The sequence below is a fragment of the Cladophialophora immunda genome (assembly GCF_000835495.1).
Source record: "Cladophialophora immunda strain CBS 83496 unplaced genomic scaffold supercont1.4, whole genome shotgun sequence".
Lineage (NCBI taxonomy): Eukaryota > Fungi > Ascomycota > Eurotiomycetes > Chaetothyriales > Herpotrichiellaceae > Cladophialophora > Cladophialophora immunda.
In genome coordinates this window covers 1,640,360-1,658,628 of record NW_015622544.1, presented here as the reverse complement: position 1 = coordinate 1,658,628, position 18,269 = coordinate 1,640,360, and the positions used below count along the sequence as shown (strand labels likewise).

Genomic DNA, 18,269 nt, shown 5'->3' with positions numbered 1-18,269 from the left:
CACTCTCTACACCCAGCAGCCTTCCAATGGTGCCATTAGGAACAGCAAGGAGGTTCGTAGATACAGAAGTATCTTTCCCCTGATGCACAGCTGCATGAAAGCATCTTATTGCGCCGCTACCGGATGTCGCTCTGCATTAACCAGTGACATCTGCTGTTGATTTTTTGACTCGGACAAAGATCTGGGCTACTATTGCCGGAAATAGTCACAAAGAGAACATACAGACTCCAAGGTTGAACAGCGCTCTATGTCATGCTTAAAGGTACGTGCAAGCGACTTTGCTTGCGTCGTCCACTTCTTCGCAGTTGCATTTTAAAGCAATCTGTTCTCAACAAACAATGTCCGCCTCCGATTTTACCATGAGCCCCATCGCATGGCTATTCATTTCCATGTTTGCCGGAGTTATTCTGATTCTCGCCATCGTTTATCTTTTTGCGCTCAAGATTCGACACGACAAGAAGAAAGCAGCTCAAAAAACAGAGGAAGATGAGATCTTTGGTCACGCTATCGCAAACCCCATCACGAGCTGATCAGACTATACCTTCTGTGCGCTGGACGGTCTTGGGATGCTGAAAGCGTTCAAGTGCCTTTGTCCTGTCCCTAGCCTCCCTTTCTTCGCATCGAAGGATTGCAAAAAGGATAGGTCTTTGTTCCACTCACCTCAAAGAGAATCGGATCGCACCTAGAGTCCGTCGAACACCGCGTTTCAACCTCTAACCACACCGTTTTCAGTGCTTGTTTCAGCCTGTCCATTGGTAACAGAAGAACGCATGTTCAACAATCTCACAACCTCAAAATGCTGCCACTTTCTGCGCTCATAGTCCTCGGAGCTGTAGGAACTTTCAGCACCTTGACGTTTCTCTTCGCAATATATCACACAATCAAAACAAGACTTGAAGCACGAAGACTGAAGAGTGTCCAACAAGACAACGACGTGTCTCTACCACTGACAGAAACTGCAAGGACCGCCGAAACGATTACGAGAACTCAAACACCAGCACAAGGAGCAACACATTCATCACCACCAATTACACGCTCTCAAACGCCAGAAGCAGAATATCCGCCTCCTCTGCCCCAAGAGTTGGAATTGGAAGATAAGCTGGGTCCAGGACAAGCGTCACCACAGCCCCCGATGGTACTACACTCCAGAACACCTGATGCAAAGTACTCGACGTCTTTGCCTCGGGGCTATGAAACCCAGCCAGAAGACTCCATCCGAGCGGAAACACCGCCACCTCTTCATCCAAATAGCAGGGGCGGTCCTGTCCGAACTAAAAGAGACAGGGACAGCATGCATGAAATATACGAAATATACAGCAAGTTGCCCCCAGGGCCTAGGTCGGCTCCTCCTAGAATAACGACCTTTGCCATGGCAGACAGTAAATGGGCTTACTTTGGGCAGAAGCGGGCAGAGGAGCTGAATATGATTTAATTTGGGGGAAGCTGGAAGACGTGTGTGTACCTCGTATATACAAGAAGGCCCAAGTCCTGTGACTTTTAGAAAGGCTGGAAACTTTTGTGGCTTCTAATGTCCAATAGAAATCCGAATTCCCCAGCCGAACCTCCCTACCTTGCATCCATCGCATTGATACCCCTGCCAAAGCAAAGGAGAGATTGGGCAGATGAACGGTCTGACTTCTGCATCAGAAGTGCTTCAGCGTCTTCAAATCCTCTCCTGGTTCCTCACCCATGGCTCCAGACCCGACAGTTCAAAGTAGTGTCGTGGCCCAAGGACATGTCGACCTGCCTACCTTATTCCATACTCGTCACAATACAGATTTTCAGCCGCTCAAGGACATCAGCCTGTTTGTCGCAAGCGAACTGGATGTATCTCGACTCGATGCTATGGTCGATCGAGGTCTCCCTTTGGCGGGCCGGTTGGGGAATATCCGTCCCTTACACCGCCAACGCGTCCTCGGTCGTCGAATAGTCGTTACCGAGCAATTGGACTTGCATTTACTGTGGAAGGGCGACACGATATTCATCAAGCCATTGCCCGGATGGCTCTTGGATGGGGACTTTGTCAAATCCCACATCTCCCAGCATCGTCAGGCTGAGAGCGCTGCCAATGGCTTCCTTGCCTCGTATGTGCGCTTGATCAACTACAAGAGCGACTTCTACATGGCCAAGGAGGAGCACTTGCTCCCGGAAGGTATGGAATGGAAAGATTGGCAAGCGCTGAGCGAGAGGCTGGTTGGACTTGTCCATCAGATCAACGCTGGCAAGATGCCGTGTGCACCGAGATTTCAATTCGGCGAGCTACGTCTCAGTCGCATCAACATGATCTACCGGTTCCATCCTGCGTACCGCCTTGCGCATGTTGTCCGGGGCTATCATTACACGAACATGACATATCAATCTTTCCTTCGCCGCAACTTTGCCTGGTTGGTGGCAGTCTTTGCCTATCTGACCATCATCCTCACTGCGATGCAGGTTGGTCTGGGGACACACCAGCTCCGCAACGACGGAGCATTCAATAATGCCTCGTATGGATTCACCATTTTTGCAATAGTGCTGCCACTGGTGACGTTGGGTGTAGGCATCCTTGTCAGCCTCTTCCTCACCATCTACCACATCCGAGCGACAAGAGAGCATCTAAGGGCAAGGGACGCGGAATCAGAATCGGCGAAAGGAGATCAAGCCTAGAAGCACTTTAGGTTCGCAGCGGAGCATAGTCCGTCGTTCTTCCGTCTCACTGTGGATGACCCTCAGTGGGATTTAGGGATCGGCCGACACGCCAGTACTCGAAGGTACTTGGAGTCGCTCGCATCACATTTCGTGAATGATAAAATCTTTTAAAGACCCCTTCAATTTTATTCAAGCTCTTCTTACCAGAGACTATTGCACTCTTCGGCGGGAGATGTGAATCTTGGTGCGGTTGGAACGTGCACAGAGCATGCTGGTAAGGATCGCGAAGATCGAGAACGTGACCGAACCGAGTCGTCGTTGAGGTTGGCTTTGGCTATGGCGATGACGGGCAATGAAGGACAACCTATCTGTCCCACGACTCAACTTGGCTCCCTGAGGGCATGGAGATACCTCCAGTTGGACCGACTGTCTCTTGCGCAGAGAGCTTTCCTGCGCCTGAATCCTTGAGCTTGTCCGCTAGTCCCAGACGAGCAAAGCTGGTTTGTGGCATATTCAAGTTGAACAGCCCCAGACCGAGTTCGCTTGTTCTATCCATCCAACATGTCAAGACCATCCAGCCAGGGGCCGGTGGATAGCACGGTTATCACTGATCCCAGCTGACAAAGCTTGCCGACACCATGAGCAATAAAACGAAGACTTTTCGAGTTCGTTGGGTGCCAGCAGAAATCACCCGCCAGAGCCTCGCCCAGTTCTTACAAGGCTCTGTGCCTGATCTCGGCGGAGAAGCGAACATCCATATTCGCTCTCTCGCGCCATCACCGGACGATTGGACTTCGCCTCGATCACAAACAGCGACACTGGAGTTCCATGAAATACCCAAGCCGCTACAAGACGCGAATAGAACGACCTGGGAATTTGCCCCCATTGGGAGTGATTCACCACTCATATTCGACACAGATTTCCTAGGATTTACTCCTCTGAATAGCGTCGATGGCCGTCACCATACATGCGAGTATGTGCCATGATAGGCCCGCGCAGATCCTTGCTAATCTTTAACCGAGCTTGGTCGCTGTTTCTGGCCTCGCAAGTCATCCGTTCGGCTCATGGAGACAGAGAAGGCCGCCTGGGCAGCGTCAGTTCATGTGGCTCCGAGACCAGCTCCCTCGTGACTTTCCCACTGTCCGCTGCATGATCTACGGATATGATACGAAGCTTGTGGAGAGTAATTCATTCCAATCTCTCGACGATCTTGCTAGGTCTTTCATTCATCATCTGTTGACTATTGGGCGAGCAGAGCATTCCGCTAGACCATTGATCCTTTTAGGTCATAGCCTCGGCGGCATTCTCGTGAAAAGAGCACTTTTATATCTCGCCGGGTCTGGAGAGGCCAAGAAGACTATGCTTTCCAAAATCAAGTTGTTCATTGCATTCGGAGTACCGAACCGAGGGATGCGGATCGACCATCTACTTAGCATTGTAGGATTGCGACCCAACAAACACCTGATAGAGTCTCTCGCGGAGCCTCCTCCAAACGTCCCATCCTGGCTCTCCGTGGTGGATGAACAGTTCTCTGGAATCGCGCAGCACTACGATATCCGGGTTGTTTCGGCTTTTGAGACCGAAACTACACCCTTAACTGAGGTCTGTAAACAGAGGACTTATCACACTTTGCATGCTGACCGCTCCGCTGCTAGATGCAATCAAATGGTGAGGCGCAGAGAACCGGTACTTCCGAGATTCTCGTACAGCGTGACTCTGCGGTACAACGCAGCTCTAGGGACCACCAGGACATATTACACATCAACAAAAATCATTCAGACATGGCCAAATTCGAAAGAAATGACCTTAACTACTTCGTTGTTCGCAATTTCGTACGCGAGATTGTGGATGCGAGAGAGGGTGGCCTGGTATCGGAGCGAGTCTCCCGCGCGCCGACATCATTTCTGCAAAACCTCAGGCCTCATGGCAAAGAATCTGCCGATCCCCACGACACAGCGCACGCGGAATCGGAAATGATCGACGACATAGAATCTTCAAAACGCGACAACGTTGTGGACTCCAGAAGTGAGGTTCAACTAGTTCTTGAGATACCACGATGTTCACTAACGTGTCCAAGGACTTCTAAAATCTCTAAATTTTGAGGAGAGCAGTTTCCGCTTCCAGGCAATTGAACGAGCCCACGAGTCCACCTTCGGCTGGATTTTTGAGAAGGCCGAATTGGGTTTCATACCCTGGATCTTGAAAGGAACGGGCGTATATTGGATTCGTGGGAAGGCAGGCTCGGGGAAGAGCACATTTATGAAATACCTTCACAACACCGAACAGCTCAAGGAGGCAATAAGAGCCAGAGGTACACGAAAACAGCAAATCGACTTGTGGTTCTTCTTCAACGAGAGGGGTACGTACCTCCAAAAATCCTTAGATGGATTGTTGCGAGGAATGCTGGCGAATTTGGTCTCCCGAGAGTCTACCATCGCTGAGCTGGTGCTCGAGATTTACCGCTCCAAGCCTCGACAAATCCGTGACCGTTGGAACTTCGAAGATCTCAAAGAGGCTTTCGCCGCAGTACTTACGCAAGATAAGCACGACCTCGAGCTTACAATCTTCCTCGATGCTTTGGATGAATACTATGGATTTCCGGAAGTAATCTCCCAATGGATTCTTGAGACTGTGTCTACCTCACGAGACTCAAGTAGCCGGACGAAAGTCAGGTTTTGTTTTTCCAGTCGAGAATGGGACAGCTTTGTCAAGGCTTTCAGCAGTGAGCCTGGATTTGTGTTGCACGAGCATACGTACCAAGACGTGGAACAATATACAATCAGCAGACTATCACGGCTGACTTCACAACATCCATACTCCGCGGACGATCCATCGACCCCCAGCAGCCAGCTTCCGCCTGCCGAGGTGGTTCGCCTGATCGCGACCCGAGCAGAAGGAGTTTTTCTCTGGGTAAAGCTCGCAATTGATGCAATCGCGTTGTCACCAACGATTTCTTCGCAAGAAGAGCTTGAAACGCTGATCAGCGGACTGCCGGCGGATTTGGAAGACTTCTACATGCGAATTATTTCGAGGATACCCAAGCCTTCACGCTGGAGAGCATTTACCCTCTTGGAAATAGTGTCTCGTAGCTCGGACTTGGTCACACCTCAAGATTTATTCTTCGCCTCAGCGTGTGCTACGGGGAATACTTTTCAAGAATGCAAGAAACACCTGCGCAATGCCGGATTCCCAGTTGAGCGAGCTTCGAACGATGAATCCATCAGCAGAGACCTTGTTAACCTTTGCGGAGGCTTTCTCGAGTGCGTGGACGTAGATGCGGTGTCCAACGAACGCAGAACAGTTGTCCAATTCATCCATCGAACTGTGCGCGACTTTGTGGCAAGTCCGCAGTTTCCACAGGCCATACTGGGCGATGCCTACAGGCTGCGGTTGGACAATGGCTACACCTTTTTACTGAAGTATAAGTGCGTGCTCGCGAGTCAGGAGAGACAGTTGAACTCGCATCGGACTCTCTTGGACTTGGCACATCATGATGAAAGATCAACTGGTCGTGCAGCAACGACCTTTATCGACAGCTTGCCAGACCCATTCTTCTATCTACCATCTTATTCCGACGGACCCAACAGCTTAAGAACCTCCCACTTCGAATTCGCTGTACTATGCAATCTCTATCTTTACGTTCGAAAATCCCTTGGAGACCTGAAAAGTCACCGGAATGAACGACCCTTGAATAAGATAGCAGCTTCCCTGACTGTGAATCACTTGACGATGGACTATGCAAAGATGGCACAAATCCTTCTGCGGCATGGGTTTCGCGTTTCTGATCGAGATTTCGGCATGACTCCGTTCGAAACAGTTTTCATCCGGGCGCAGTACATAAATTTGCGGAAACACCCTACCGAGTGGGTCAATTTTGCACGAGTGCTCATCCAGGACGGTGGGCAAAACCCGAATGAACTTCTTCAATCAAGGCACACGCACCCCTTGGCAGAGCGATTTTCTGCCCTCCATGCTTCCTGGACCCGCGACATGACACTAATGCTCCTGCAAAATAGAGCTGATGTAAATCTGAGAGATTCTCAGGGGTATACTCCGCTGGACACTTTCGTGCTCGAAGACACTTACAAGGATCAATCGTCTCTCAAAGCAGTATTCGAGTGTGCCATGCTACTCCTGTCACATGGTGGTCGTCTATCCCGTCGAGGTAAAAAAGGTCTTCCTGGGTTTCTGGAGCGAATGCGAGAAGCCGGTTTTCAATTTCCCAATGCACTCATAGATCAGGCCGTGGACACGAGGACGATAAGCGTGAGAAGCAAAATCCGCGACTTCATTTCACGACATCTAGGTTGAACACGAGTAGATGGTACCCCCATCCCAAAGCCGAAGGACTTCAGCTCGAGATTCCGCTTCGCAGACACGAGAGGATCACGACATCTATGTTTGAGGGATAAATGGCAATCTTTTTTGGAGTAAACCAGGAGTAATGAGGGAATGACCTTGCTATCCTAAGAAGGAACTTGGACCGTCGACAGGCCCTCAATCGACAGCGCTGCGAAGAACGTCGGCACCATTCATATCTCAATTGGAGCCGCTCCGGTGCCCTGCTTTCTCGATCAGTTTCCAAAGGAAATGGTTGGAGGTATCAATCAAGTGTTGCCCTGGTAAGACGGTCGCCCTCCAGACACAGCGGAGCAATCCGTTCATCCTGACGCCTGCAGTCAGAGCACTGCATTGATACCTCGCGTCAAGCAAGAAGCGATGGGCGTTACGGCACAGGAAACGGAATCCAAGAATCAAGTCCTTCAACCTAAATCGTGAGTCTTTCAGCCTTTGTCTAACGTCAATTCACCGCAGCAAGCTAACTTTCTAGCGTCTGGCCACGTTTGATGAGGATCTATCGAGGAGCTGCCGACTTCGACTTCTCATTGCGTGCTGTGCGAGCCGCATAACGCCATCACGTTGCTCCACCACGTTAGCACGCGATTCATTCCACGCAAGCATCTCAGCGAATAGAAGAGACTTATGCTCAGCAATCAAAGGATAACATTGCCTTTTTTTTCACCCAAAAGGCACGGGTAGCGGTAGGTCAGCACTACAGGGATGATACCATATGGGAGTTGTCTGCAAGTCACGTGGATTGTGGATGCATATACCTACGGTATAAGTAGTTCGAGAATGTACTCCTTCGGAATATATCGTCTTATCCCACCCTTTCATTGCTGAGACTGCTCAATTTCCAAGATGGCCGTGGAACTTCTCACCCAGGCCGACGGCTATGGCATCATCGTTGGTCTTTCGGTGCTGTTTTGTCTCATTATCATCGCTGCAGTCCGCATCCAGAAGAGGTATCTTTCGGAGGACAGCGATCAATCGGAGATGTTCATGGTCGCTAACCGTTCCGTTGGGACTGGATTGACGGCCTCAGCGGTTTTTTCGAGTTGGTAAGTTCGAATGGTGGTGGTGTGAACTCAGTCTACGTGTTAACTAGAATGGATCTATCCAGGATGTGGATCAACGAAAGTGTCTTTTCAGCTGCCTACACATACAAGTGGGGAGTTGCGCTTCCGATATGGTGGGCCAGTGGACTATCCTTCCAGATTGCGCTCATGGCAGTCCTCGGTATCGTGGCAAAGCTGCGGGTGCCGTATGCTCATACCTCGCTCGAGATCATCAAGATGAGATACGGAAAATATGCGCACTGGCTGTTCATCCTCCTGAACCTGGTCAACAACGTCTTCGGCTGTGGCAGTATGATCTTGGCAGGCGCTCAGCTGGTGACTGGGATGACTGGAATGCATGTTATCGCTGCATGTATCTTGATTCCGGCGGGAGGTAAGCCAAACATTGGTCCATATTGGTCGCGGATGCTGACACTCTATCTAAAGTCGTCACCTACACGGCAGTGGGAGGGCTCAAGGCCACATTTCTCACTGATTTCTTACATACAACTATCGCTCTGATCCTCTTGATCTACTTCTCCCTCGCTGTCCTAACGAACGAGCATATTGGAGGCATCTCGGGCTTATACGACAAAGTCAAAGCCACGAACGATTACATCCCTGGCAACTACAAAGGCTCACTTTTGACCATGAAATCCAAGAGCTGTAAGGGCAAACGCGTCAGCGCATGTCGGGCACTATACTAATGCTTGATACAGCGCTCATGTTCGGCCTGGTGTTGAAGTTTGGGAATCTCGCACTGGTGCTCATGGACACCGCCTTCTGGCAGAAATCCTTCGCCTCGGAAGTGCACTCGACCGTCCCAGCCTACGACCTGGTCTCTGTCGTTATCCTCGCCATACCTTGGTGCACCGGGACCATTATCGGGCTGAGCGCGCGGGCGATCGAAAAGACTCCCGTGTGGTTCGACTACCCCAATACTCTGACACTCACTCAAGTGAACTCTGGCCTCGTGATGCCGTACGTGCTGAGGTCGCTTCTTGGCACTGGGGCCACTGCCGGTCTGCTCGTGCTCGTCTTTATGGCCATCACCAGCACGGTGTCTTCGTCCATGATAGCGGTCAGCAGTATCATCTCTCTCGACTTCTTCCGCACCTACATCGACCCCCGAGCGTCCGACCGCAAAACGCTCAAGGTGAGCCACTGGGGGGTGGTCTTCCACGGCTGCTTCATGGCCGGCTTTGCCATCATGCTCGAGTATGCCGGCGCGACGAACAACTGGTCCACGTACTTCCGACCAATCGTGGCGTGTCCTGGTATCTTGCCCATGATCTTGACGCTCCTCTGGTCTAGACAAACGAAGCTGGCGGCCATCCTCAGCCCCATCCTCGGGCTTCTGTCCGGCGTCGCGACTTGGCTTTCCCTGTCATGGGCGTGGTCGGGGGCAATCAACATTCAAACAACGCAGGACCAGGTCCCAGGGCTCTACGCTGCCATTGTCTCCTTCTTCTCCCCGGCGCTGTATTCTGTCATCATCTCCCTCGCCTGGCCGAGCCAGTTCGACTGGCGCGAGTTCCTCAGGATCGACCTGATCGAAGACAAGAGCCAGCCGAGCAGCTCGCTGCAGTCCACCCTGCCCAGCAGCGAAGCCGTCAACGAGACGCCCAAGACTGCAGACAACAGCTCCGCGAAAGAAGCCTACGAGAAGGAGACATACCTCACGGGCGGAGAGGAGGCCAGTCCACCCCCCAGCCCGACACGGCGGCAGCTGAACGCACAAGTGCCCCTGGACGAAGTGGTCCACCCGTTCGACGCACAGACGATCCGCCACATCAAGAAGTGGTTCAAGATCGCCAGCATCTACTTCGTCGTCAACGTCCTGGTCACCATCGTGCTCTGGCCGCTGCCGCTGTACCGGGACTGGATCTTCACCAAGAGCTTCTTCGGCGGGTGGGTCACCATGGCCATCATCTGGCATTTCGGCGCCATGTGCGTCGTCATCGTGTACCCGTTCTATGACGGCCGGCATGAGATTGCCCGGGCGGTTCGCGGGATGGTCAAGGAGTTAAAGGGGAGGAGGTGAGATGAGTGTTGTGGACGGTGGTGCTTTCTTGGATAGCCAGCACAATAGAGCGATAGAATATACTAGATGGATAGAGCGATAAAGGGTAGACTACTAGACCGATAGAGTACGAGAAAGATAGACTGCTAGAGAGACAGTACAGGGGAAGCGATAGATGGACGATAGACAAGGAATAGAGTCCGACTGCAGCTTGCATACATTCCAGTTCAATGTCCATCCATGTGGGATCTATACAGAGACCATTCGGGACATCCGCTCAGGCCAGCGCTCGAGCTCGAACACCGTCCCCTGGTCCTACTCATCCTACCCCGTCGAGACTTCGTCCTTTCAAAGATGTTTCTCCTCCCAGGGGCATGAGATCCCCCCAAGACCTCCAAGACAACATAGACTACGGCCCTTCCTCCCGCTTGATCACCTCCGATAACGGCATTCTTCGAGAAAAAAAAAAGGCTTGACCACGATTCCAACACAATTCATACTTTCCGCACCACCCCCGTGGCCTCCCTACCATTCTTCATTGGGGATCGGCCTCGACCCTCCCCGTTCGTCTCGCCAGGCCCTTTCACACGACGGACAAGGCCGCCTCTCTCGCGAGACGACGAGGGGCAAGCGATCCCAACCCTCGGCTTTTTCTCCTCCGTAATTGGCGAACAGGTCTATCCACTCTCGCAATGGCCACTACTACTTGTACAGTAGACGGCTCGAGAGCGCCCGCGTCATTTCGGAGCGCCATGTCGTGATCGGTCGGGCCGGCCGGGCTGTGGCCGGAGGGACCTCTATGAGGAATACCCAATAGGAGGGTGAAGCCGGGGGGGGGGGGGATCTGAATATATGATGGATCTCATCATACCAAAACACATGCGAGAAAACCTTGCAACAGAGAGCCAGGGAGGGACGGGAAATCCCCACGGTGCGCCGTTTTCTTAGCAAGGAGCGTGGCGTGCGAAAGGGGAAGAGAGCATGGGCTTTTTCGATTTCAGGTCGCCGAGGGGCTGGGAGGTCGACGAGGCTGGCGCCCCTGATTGTCGGATCCTCCCGCCGAGCCCGCCCTTCACGCTCGCAATGTGCACAAGAGTCGCACAGAGCCAGTCCATGGGCTGGGAGAAAGAACTGGAAGTTGACTACTTTTTCGAGATGTTTGTGTGTAAATGGGGTTGCATTCCTCATGATTGTGTCCAACTCAATGCCTATCTATATCCCGTACAAGGGGGGGAAGACGGCCAAATTCTCACCAACTAACACAATCCCTCACTTCCAGATTCTGTCACACCACTCTCTTATGCTGAAGCTCCCATTCTCGGTTCCTCTTGTGCCATCAAACCATCCTTTCTTTCCAAGCTTGTCTTGACCTCACACCCACCCCTTGGGCACGTGCTCCGAAGTGTACCCCCCCGCATCGACGCTCGGCACCGGCGGGGAGTGAGAATCCTCAAACGCCGCTGCGGCAGCCTGCTCGGGCTTCACAATCTGGCTCTTCACCCTTGGCGCGTCACTGATGGAGGCTGATCTCTGCCCGGCCCTCCGCACTTCGGCGGAACTTTGCTCCATGACCAACGCTGCTTGAAGATTGTAGCGGGCAACGTGTAATGTCGGAGAGGTCGCAGGATGCTGGGACAGGTTTCGTGATGGCTGCGCTGCAAGGTACTCCGTATTCTGCACCTGGATACTGCGACTCTCGCCGGGCTTGGTTGGCTCCGACGCAGCGAGTTCAGCCGTCGGTGTACGGGGATTGTCGAACGGACTGTCCATCCCACTAGCGGCCCTGTGCGTGGTCGGGAAACGTCTGTTCTTCGCTGTCTGCAGAGAGCGGATGGGACGGATCGTTGCCACCGGCGGTGGTGGTTGGATGTTGCCTAGCTCGATGGGTGCTGCCCAGTTCGGCATGCTCCCGGCGACGGCGTCTGTGGCTTTGTTCCTCGATACGTCGTCAGCTCTTCTCCGATGCCTTCGACGGAAGCATATGAAGAGGAGGGCTGCGCAGGGCAGGAAAAGGAGCACGATGGCCAAAAATATGAATAACGGAATTGCCGATCTCGACCTGACAGCCATTATGGATGGTTGGGGTCTCCAGTCGTGTTGTTTGTTCTATGGTGAAGAGGGGACAGTATAGATGTGTTTGGGAATTTCAGGCTTTTCCATCGTATGAGCGATCTCAAGCAGTTGGTAGAAGAGACAGCTAGGCGTCAAGACATCGATGTCTCTTCGTGCTGCCTCTTTTCTTTGTGCCTTGTTCGACAGTCATTGTTAAGTGCAGAATATACACATATCACAAAGAGACATCACATGAACAAAAGGAGTTCGATAGTGGCACTCTTTGGCTGGAATTTCATTGTAATCTGCGTCAACATCCAAACCAGCCACAGCAGAAGGGAAACGGCTTGACAAAGGAAGGCTTTCACTTGCGGGACAAGTCATCACACCGTCATTTCGACAGGCTTGACTGTGATAGCTCCTAGCAGAAAGTCTAAGACCAGAATAATCTGAGTTGACAAGAGCGAGAGTTTCATGGGTAGTGGACTACAATTTAATCATATCAAAGTGAACCTGTTGGAAATTTACCTTCATATTAAGCAAGATACCTATTCCGTATTTAATGAGGGGATATGCTTAGAGCACAAACACAACAGGTATCCTCACTGGTGGGGGAAAGGGGCAAGGGGATAAAAGAGAAACTGGACTCACCGAGAAGAGGAGCACTCAACCGAACAGTTCATTGTCGGCCGTGATTGCAGGTTTCAACATTCCAGGACGGGGAATTGAAAGGACCGGCGCATTGATTTCGTCGAGATCCATTGGATCAGAAAGAGAAGTTGACAGTCGACGGCGAGGCATTCTACGAGTCTCCACGAGCTCGATTATGTAAGCCGGGGACAGATTCTCTTCTAGTGGGTACCAAAAGTGAGGATCAAAGAATGAATAGATGGTCCTGGCCGTTGCTTTGTGGATATCAATAGCTCTTCCCTGAACGTCCAAGAGTGTGAACAGGATGTTGGAAGGCTTGTCGCGGCAGTCTCTTTCCGTAGTCGTGGGGGTTCCGAGGTGGGGAAAGGCCGGTAGGCTCCCAAAGAGTTCGAGTTCCATGGCACAGCCAAGTTCTTCAAACTGTTGAGAGTCGAAGCATCGGGGTTCGGGCGCATTAAAGGTAATCTCACCGTTCTCCACACCTTTGACATGGAAGCCTGACAATTCTCGATCTATCCACACAGCGTGGGCGAGCTCATGGACCAAGGTGGTCGCAAACATGAAGTATTTGGCGTATTTTTCTTGGGTGGATATGGTGTCCCAGTCGTCTCTGGTCAAGTACCACAGCCATGAGCTGTTCAAGCCAGTTTGTGGGTAAGCATGATCGTAGCGAGCGTCAGGAATATGGGTGAGAAGGGCGCAAGTACCAGCTAGCTCGTCGTGGCCATCACATAGGCTTCGCGCGAAGTCGCCTGTCAAGATGGTGAAGCGATAGTCGGAGCATAGTCGTGTCAGACAGTTTCGTTCAAAGGATTCTGTTTCTTCTGGTAGGTACTCCCATGCATCCGTCAGCTCCTCGTACTCGAGGCCATCCGAGTCCACACACTGCTCCACCTCAGCGAACGCGATGCGTGCGAATTCTGGCATCAGATGTCTCATGAACAGTGTTGCAAGTCTGAGAGCCGGTTTCATGCGGTCGTATACAATTGGTGCGAGGTCATAGGCGTCCTTGTCCAGTTCTGCCAGGGGGAGGTACTTCGAAAAATCGGCATACCGAAAGGCCTCTTGGCGGAAGATGGTATGAATGCCAAAGGATGCCAGGTCAGAAGGTGGTGCTGCAGGTGCGGTTTGAGCGTCTTCCGCCACAAATTTGAACGTGACAGGCATGTTTGCGACTGAATGATGAGTTGGGATGTTGTCTGGCAACGTTGTATCGCCATGGATCCGTAGACCTCTTATAGGATGCTAGACGAGGCATAGCTCGAAGAACAAGGACGAAGTGGAGGCAGAGAAGGAAACAATGGCAGTCGCAGCAGCGTCCATTGACGAGATAGGGCAGAAAGACGGGTGAATCAAAGAGACGAAGCATGACAAAGACGAACAAAGTCCTTCAGCATAGTGAGACAAAGTGGCACTGCCGGTGAACAAAGCGCATATGAAGAAGCTTGAGATGGGGATCATGAACGATGAATGACCGATTGACTGGATGCAATTCAGGGGTTGAGATTCGAGCGTGTCACATGATAGGGAACCAGACCAATATAGGACTAGTCTCTATCAGGCCCCTTTCTGTGTTCTGCGATAGCCACAGCCTCTCTTCTTCATCAATCCAAGGCACTTTGCATTCTGTCAGTCACATTGGAGAGGCCCTGTCATGCGCGATCTGGCACCCGGAGCACGTCCGTGTCACACGTCCCTTGGTGACGCTATGTTTTCCCATTCGCGCCAAGAGTTGGCCAGACTCTATGGCTGAAGGGTATAAGTATCTCAACAGGCCCTCAGATGCGTTTGAAACTTGACACTCCGATATTTCACCCATCCTGCTAATCATGGCCGGGAACAGCCCTAGCATACCGCTCATCACAGCTGACGATGGTTGTAGCCTGGCCGGCTTCCAGCTGCTTCTCGACCATGACCGACCGAAACCAAAAGACAGTGCTCTCGAGTACAATGCCGAAGCCATGCAGGCCAGATTGGAGTACGCTCGTGCTTTGAAGCTAAGACGCAACATCACGCCAAGACAGCTTGCATTTGCGAAGAAATACAAGTCAGCTACTTCAAACGCCCTGCAAGCCAGCCAAGATCTCCGGGCCACGGCGCGGACACTTGTAGATGCATACCAAGCAGTGTTTGAGCTCGACAAGTGGGCCGCTAAAAACGAATTGGCATTTGTGATACCATCAGCGCTTGCTGTGGACCTCGTGAGAAATGCGCGCAAGCTGAAGCAGACCCAATTCTATTATCGATACGGAGATTATATCAAGCAACAACTGAAAGCAGGCAAAGACGTTGTCACGGAATCTCAGCAGAGTCATACACTAGATACGGATGCTCAGCGAGCGTACTGGACCGAGGTTCAGGAGAAGATTGTGGTGGAGGACTCACGCGATGGCCCCACGCCTGTCACAACTGCACTCTTTCTGGTCGCGGAAACAATGGGCATTGATTCATGTTGCCTGATCCGCGCCTGTAGAATGTATGTTGAGAGAGATCCGCGATTCCGTTCTGCACTGGATGAGATATTTGCAAGCAGCGCCATGGTCAAGATTGCATGCACTTTGTACAACGATCTCAAAGACCTTGAGTCCCTTTTCCCTGCGGAGGACGACGAGGATCCCCAGAGAGCCCGGGATATGAAAATTCTCAAGGCTATGATCACAGCTTGGACATACGCCTTCTTCACCTTCGAGGAGAGGCAGAAAGATCAACCTGAATCGTGGAGACCTACGGCGGAGGCCAAAAAGCTTTGGGAAGAGGCGATCAACCGGCAGCACACATTTGAGGCCCTTAGCAAGACACTCGAAATGCAAAAGAATAGCCTCGAAGAACAGCGCAGGTATGTTCAGACAGCTTTGTACGATATCGGACTTGAGAAGAGAACATCGCTGGAGCCGAACTCAGACGACGCCGAGGGTGGCACGAGACAAGATCCCAATTTCCACAGGCTGACGGCCAACCCGAAGAACAAGAAACTTATAGAGCGGCTTTTGGTTGGGGCACGCGAATCCTTGGAAGGTCGACTCAGAGCCCTCGAGGGGTGAGTTGCACTGAAGGATGGATGGAAATGTCAACAATGAGTGTGCCAAACAAGTCTTGCGATGAGAGATGGAATGGATTTCTTCTGCAGGCGCTTCAGACGCCTCAGACCACGACGAGCGGTTGACGAATGTCTCGACTTTGTTTCTCCATCATTTTCGAATCGACCTCTATGGCTGTGTATTCGGCCTGCCTCTAGAAACCCCTCCGAAAGGCATTCCCGGCTGCTCGAAGGTGGTCTGTCATTCGGTCGGAAATTCGGTACTTTTTGCCCTCGAGCATAGCGGCCAATTGTACATTACATAGGACAAAACTCTCTACCAGAGGCCGGATCCAGGGCAAATCTCAATCAATACCATCTCCTCTTGTGAAATCAAGCATCCAGTATCCAATGCCGTTTCGCTGTCTACACAGCCGAGGAGCACCGTACACCATGCCCAAGCGAGTCGAAAGAGGCATTTCCCCGAGACATCGAAGGGACACATACGCCCTCGAGAACCGAGATGGCCCTGGACGAGGTGGCGATGCTGGGAACACACAAGAATTTCTGCTTGATTGGCGGAGGCCATGCCGTCTCTTCAGCGTCCCCCATACACAAGCAGTATAGCATCGGTTCTAAGCCGGCTCGGTGACAGGGGTTCGCCCGCTAGCCTGGCGATTCAGCCCCAGTGTTAGCTCCGACGGAGCAATCAGGTCGCGTCGTCCAGAGCGCCTAGCGGCTTTAAACGCTGCACACTAACTAACCCCCCCCCCCACCCCCTGCCCCGTCTCAGCCTCGCGCCGCACACGGGGATGCACAGCTTCCATATGAATTATTGTTGCCACTCTGACCTTGACCTTGCATACGCAGCTGGTGTTCAGTCCGGAAGCTAGTTGTGCGCCTGATCCGCTCGCTGGGCCGTTGTTCGTCGTCGCCCTTCCCTTGAAACACTTGGGTGCCAATTGCTCTCGGTTCAAGAGTCAGGCAATTGTGCGCCTTGGAAGCTACAACCGAGTCTTTGGCGATAAACGGTCGGAAGAATGGCAGAGGTGCAAAGGGGCCAGAAGGCTATAAGAGGGCTGCCAATATGTCCCTCGTCACTTTCGGAGCAGTGCCAACTTTGGCCCTGTGTTTATCAAAACCTCCATTGTCACTGCCCAAAAACAGCATGATTCAGAATGCCGTCCCGCCGGTTCCATACCAAGTCTCGCCACGGATGTGCCAATTGCAAACAGAGAAGGATCAGGTGTGGTGAGGAGCGCCCTATCTGTGCCAACTGCAACAGACTCGGTGGGCGTTGTTCGTTTCTCGACTCGGATCCCAGTGGTGGACCGCTGGTGCAGTCCTCGGGCGAGAGCTCAAGCAGCACCCCCCAAGCATCAGCCAGCGCCCAGAGTCTCGAACACATGACCGACATGCTCGATCAGCATGATGAAGAACTCATCCGGCGCTGGTCAGAGGCCACCTGCTTCACCATGGGTGACCGGTACGAATTGGCTCCAATGTGGCAGGTGACAGTCCCGGGTCTTGCCTTGAGCCAGCCCTTTCTGAGGCACGGGGTGCTGGCATTGGCCGCGATGCATATTCGATGTACATCCCCACTTCCACTGCAGACAAAGTACCTCGACCTTGCAAGCCAACACCAGGACAGAGCGTTGGAGGGGTATATTCCGCAGCTTGAAAACATCACGGCGGAGAACTGTCACGCTCTCTTTGCGTTTTCCGCCCTGCTTCTTGCCATCCGTAAGTTTTCCTTTGGTCCCGGGGATTTTTGTGTGTTTTACTGACCTTTTACAGAGTACTCGTTTATCTCCGTGTTGGACAGCGAGATCGACGGCCACGAGTACATTGCCGAAGTCGCTTCCGTCTTCGAATACGTGATTGGCGCCACTGTGATTGCTTTTGAAGGCGAAGTATGGCTGCGGCAAGGCGGCATGCAACCTCTGATGGCACGGGGGACCGAGCCTCGAAGCATACTCTCCGAATTGATCGAGGGCCCGCAAAACGCGCTCGGCAGCCTCTTGTCGTACGTGCATCATCTGGGCGACAATCCCGGATTGAGCGTCGCGAGAGAAACAACAGCCAACATCCCCGTCTATGTGCGCAGCATCGAGATGTTGACGAACGCGTTCCCCACCCAAGACACCGAGCGTCGGATCTTTGATGACATGATCGGTTGGCCTCATTACGTCGGGGCCGATTTGGTTCGACTGCTCCGAGCTCAGGACCAAATGGCGCTCGCGATCCTGGCGCATTACGGCGTGGCTCTGGAGGCGTTTAGGGACATATGGTGGCTGGAGGGTGTAGGTGCCCGTCTGGTCCGGGCCATTGCGCGTGTGCTGCCTCTCGAATTCGGGCCACTGGTTCAATGGCCGCTAGAAAGGGTTTCGGTGGATCTATCACTGCAACACATGTACATAATGTGAAGGGGTGCCACACATCAGCGAAGGGGGAGGCCGAGGACTGTGAGTGGCGCAGGCTGCGCTGGGAACTTGGTACG

General features: G+C 52.5%; 5 protein-coding genes across 5 annotated transcripts; all 5 read left to right on the top strand.

Moving 5' to 3' along the window:
* Positions 1-338: 338 nt before the first annotated feature.
* Positions 339-530, top strand: PV07_06968 (uncharacterized protein; the record flags this gene model as incomplete). The annotated part of the gene is made up of 1 exon (XM_016394006.1): positions 339-530. One exon carries the CDS (start codon positions 339-341, stop codon positions 528-530), a length of 192 nt encoding a protein of 63 aa, XP_016247425.1.
* Positions 531-3,110: 2,580 nt separating this feature from the next.
* Positions 3,111-7,093, top strand: PV07_06967 (uncharacterized protein). Its single transcript, XM_016394005.1, has 4 exons — positions 3,111-3,601; positions 3,651-4,230; positions 4,284-4,653; positions 4,706-7,093. Exons 1-4 carry the CDS (start codon positions 3,267-3,269, stop codon positions 6,937-6,939), a joined length of 3,519 nt encoding a protein of 1,172 aa, XP_016247424.1. The 5' UTR covers positions 3,111-3,266; the 3' UTR covers positions 6,940-7,093.
* A 737-nt stretch (positions 7,094-7,830) lies between these two features.
* On the top strand, positions 7,831-10,071 carry PV07_06966 (uncharacterized protein; the record flags this gene model as incomplete). The annotated part of the gene is made up of 4 exons (XM_016394004.1): positions 7,831-8,030; positions 8,093-8,421; positions 8,475-8,693; positions 8,747-10,071. 4 exons carry the CDS (start codon positions 7,831-7,833, stop codon positions 10,069-10,071), a joined length of 2,073 nt encoding a protein of 690 aa, XP_016247423.1.
* Positions 10,072-14,582: 4,511 nt separating this feature from the next.
* Positions 14,583-16,050, top strand: PV07_06965 (uncharacterized protein; the record flags this gene model as incomplete). The annotated part of the gene is made up of 1 exon (XM_016394003.1): positions 14,583-16,050. One exon carries the CDS (start codon positions 14,583-14,585, stop codon positions 15,792-15,794), a length of 1,212 nt encoding a protein of 403 aa, XP_016247422.1. The 3' UTR covers positions 15,795-16,050.
* Positions 16,051-16,856: 806 nt separating this feature from the next.
* On the top strand, positions 16,857-18,195 carry PV07_06964 (uncharacterized protein; the record flags this gene model as incomplete). The annotated part of the gene is made up of 3 exons (XM_016394002.1): positions 16,857-17,020; positions 17,094-17,512; positions 17,567-18,195. 3 exons carry the CDS (start codon positions 16,857-16,859, stop codon positions 18,193-18,195), a joined length of 1,212 nt encoding a protein of 403 aa, XP_016247421.1.
* Positions 18,196-18,269: the final 74 nt, after the last annotated feature.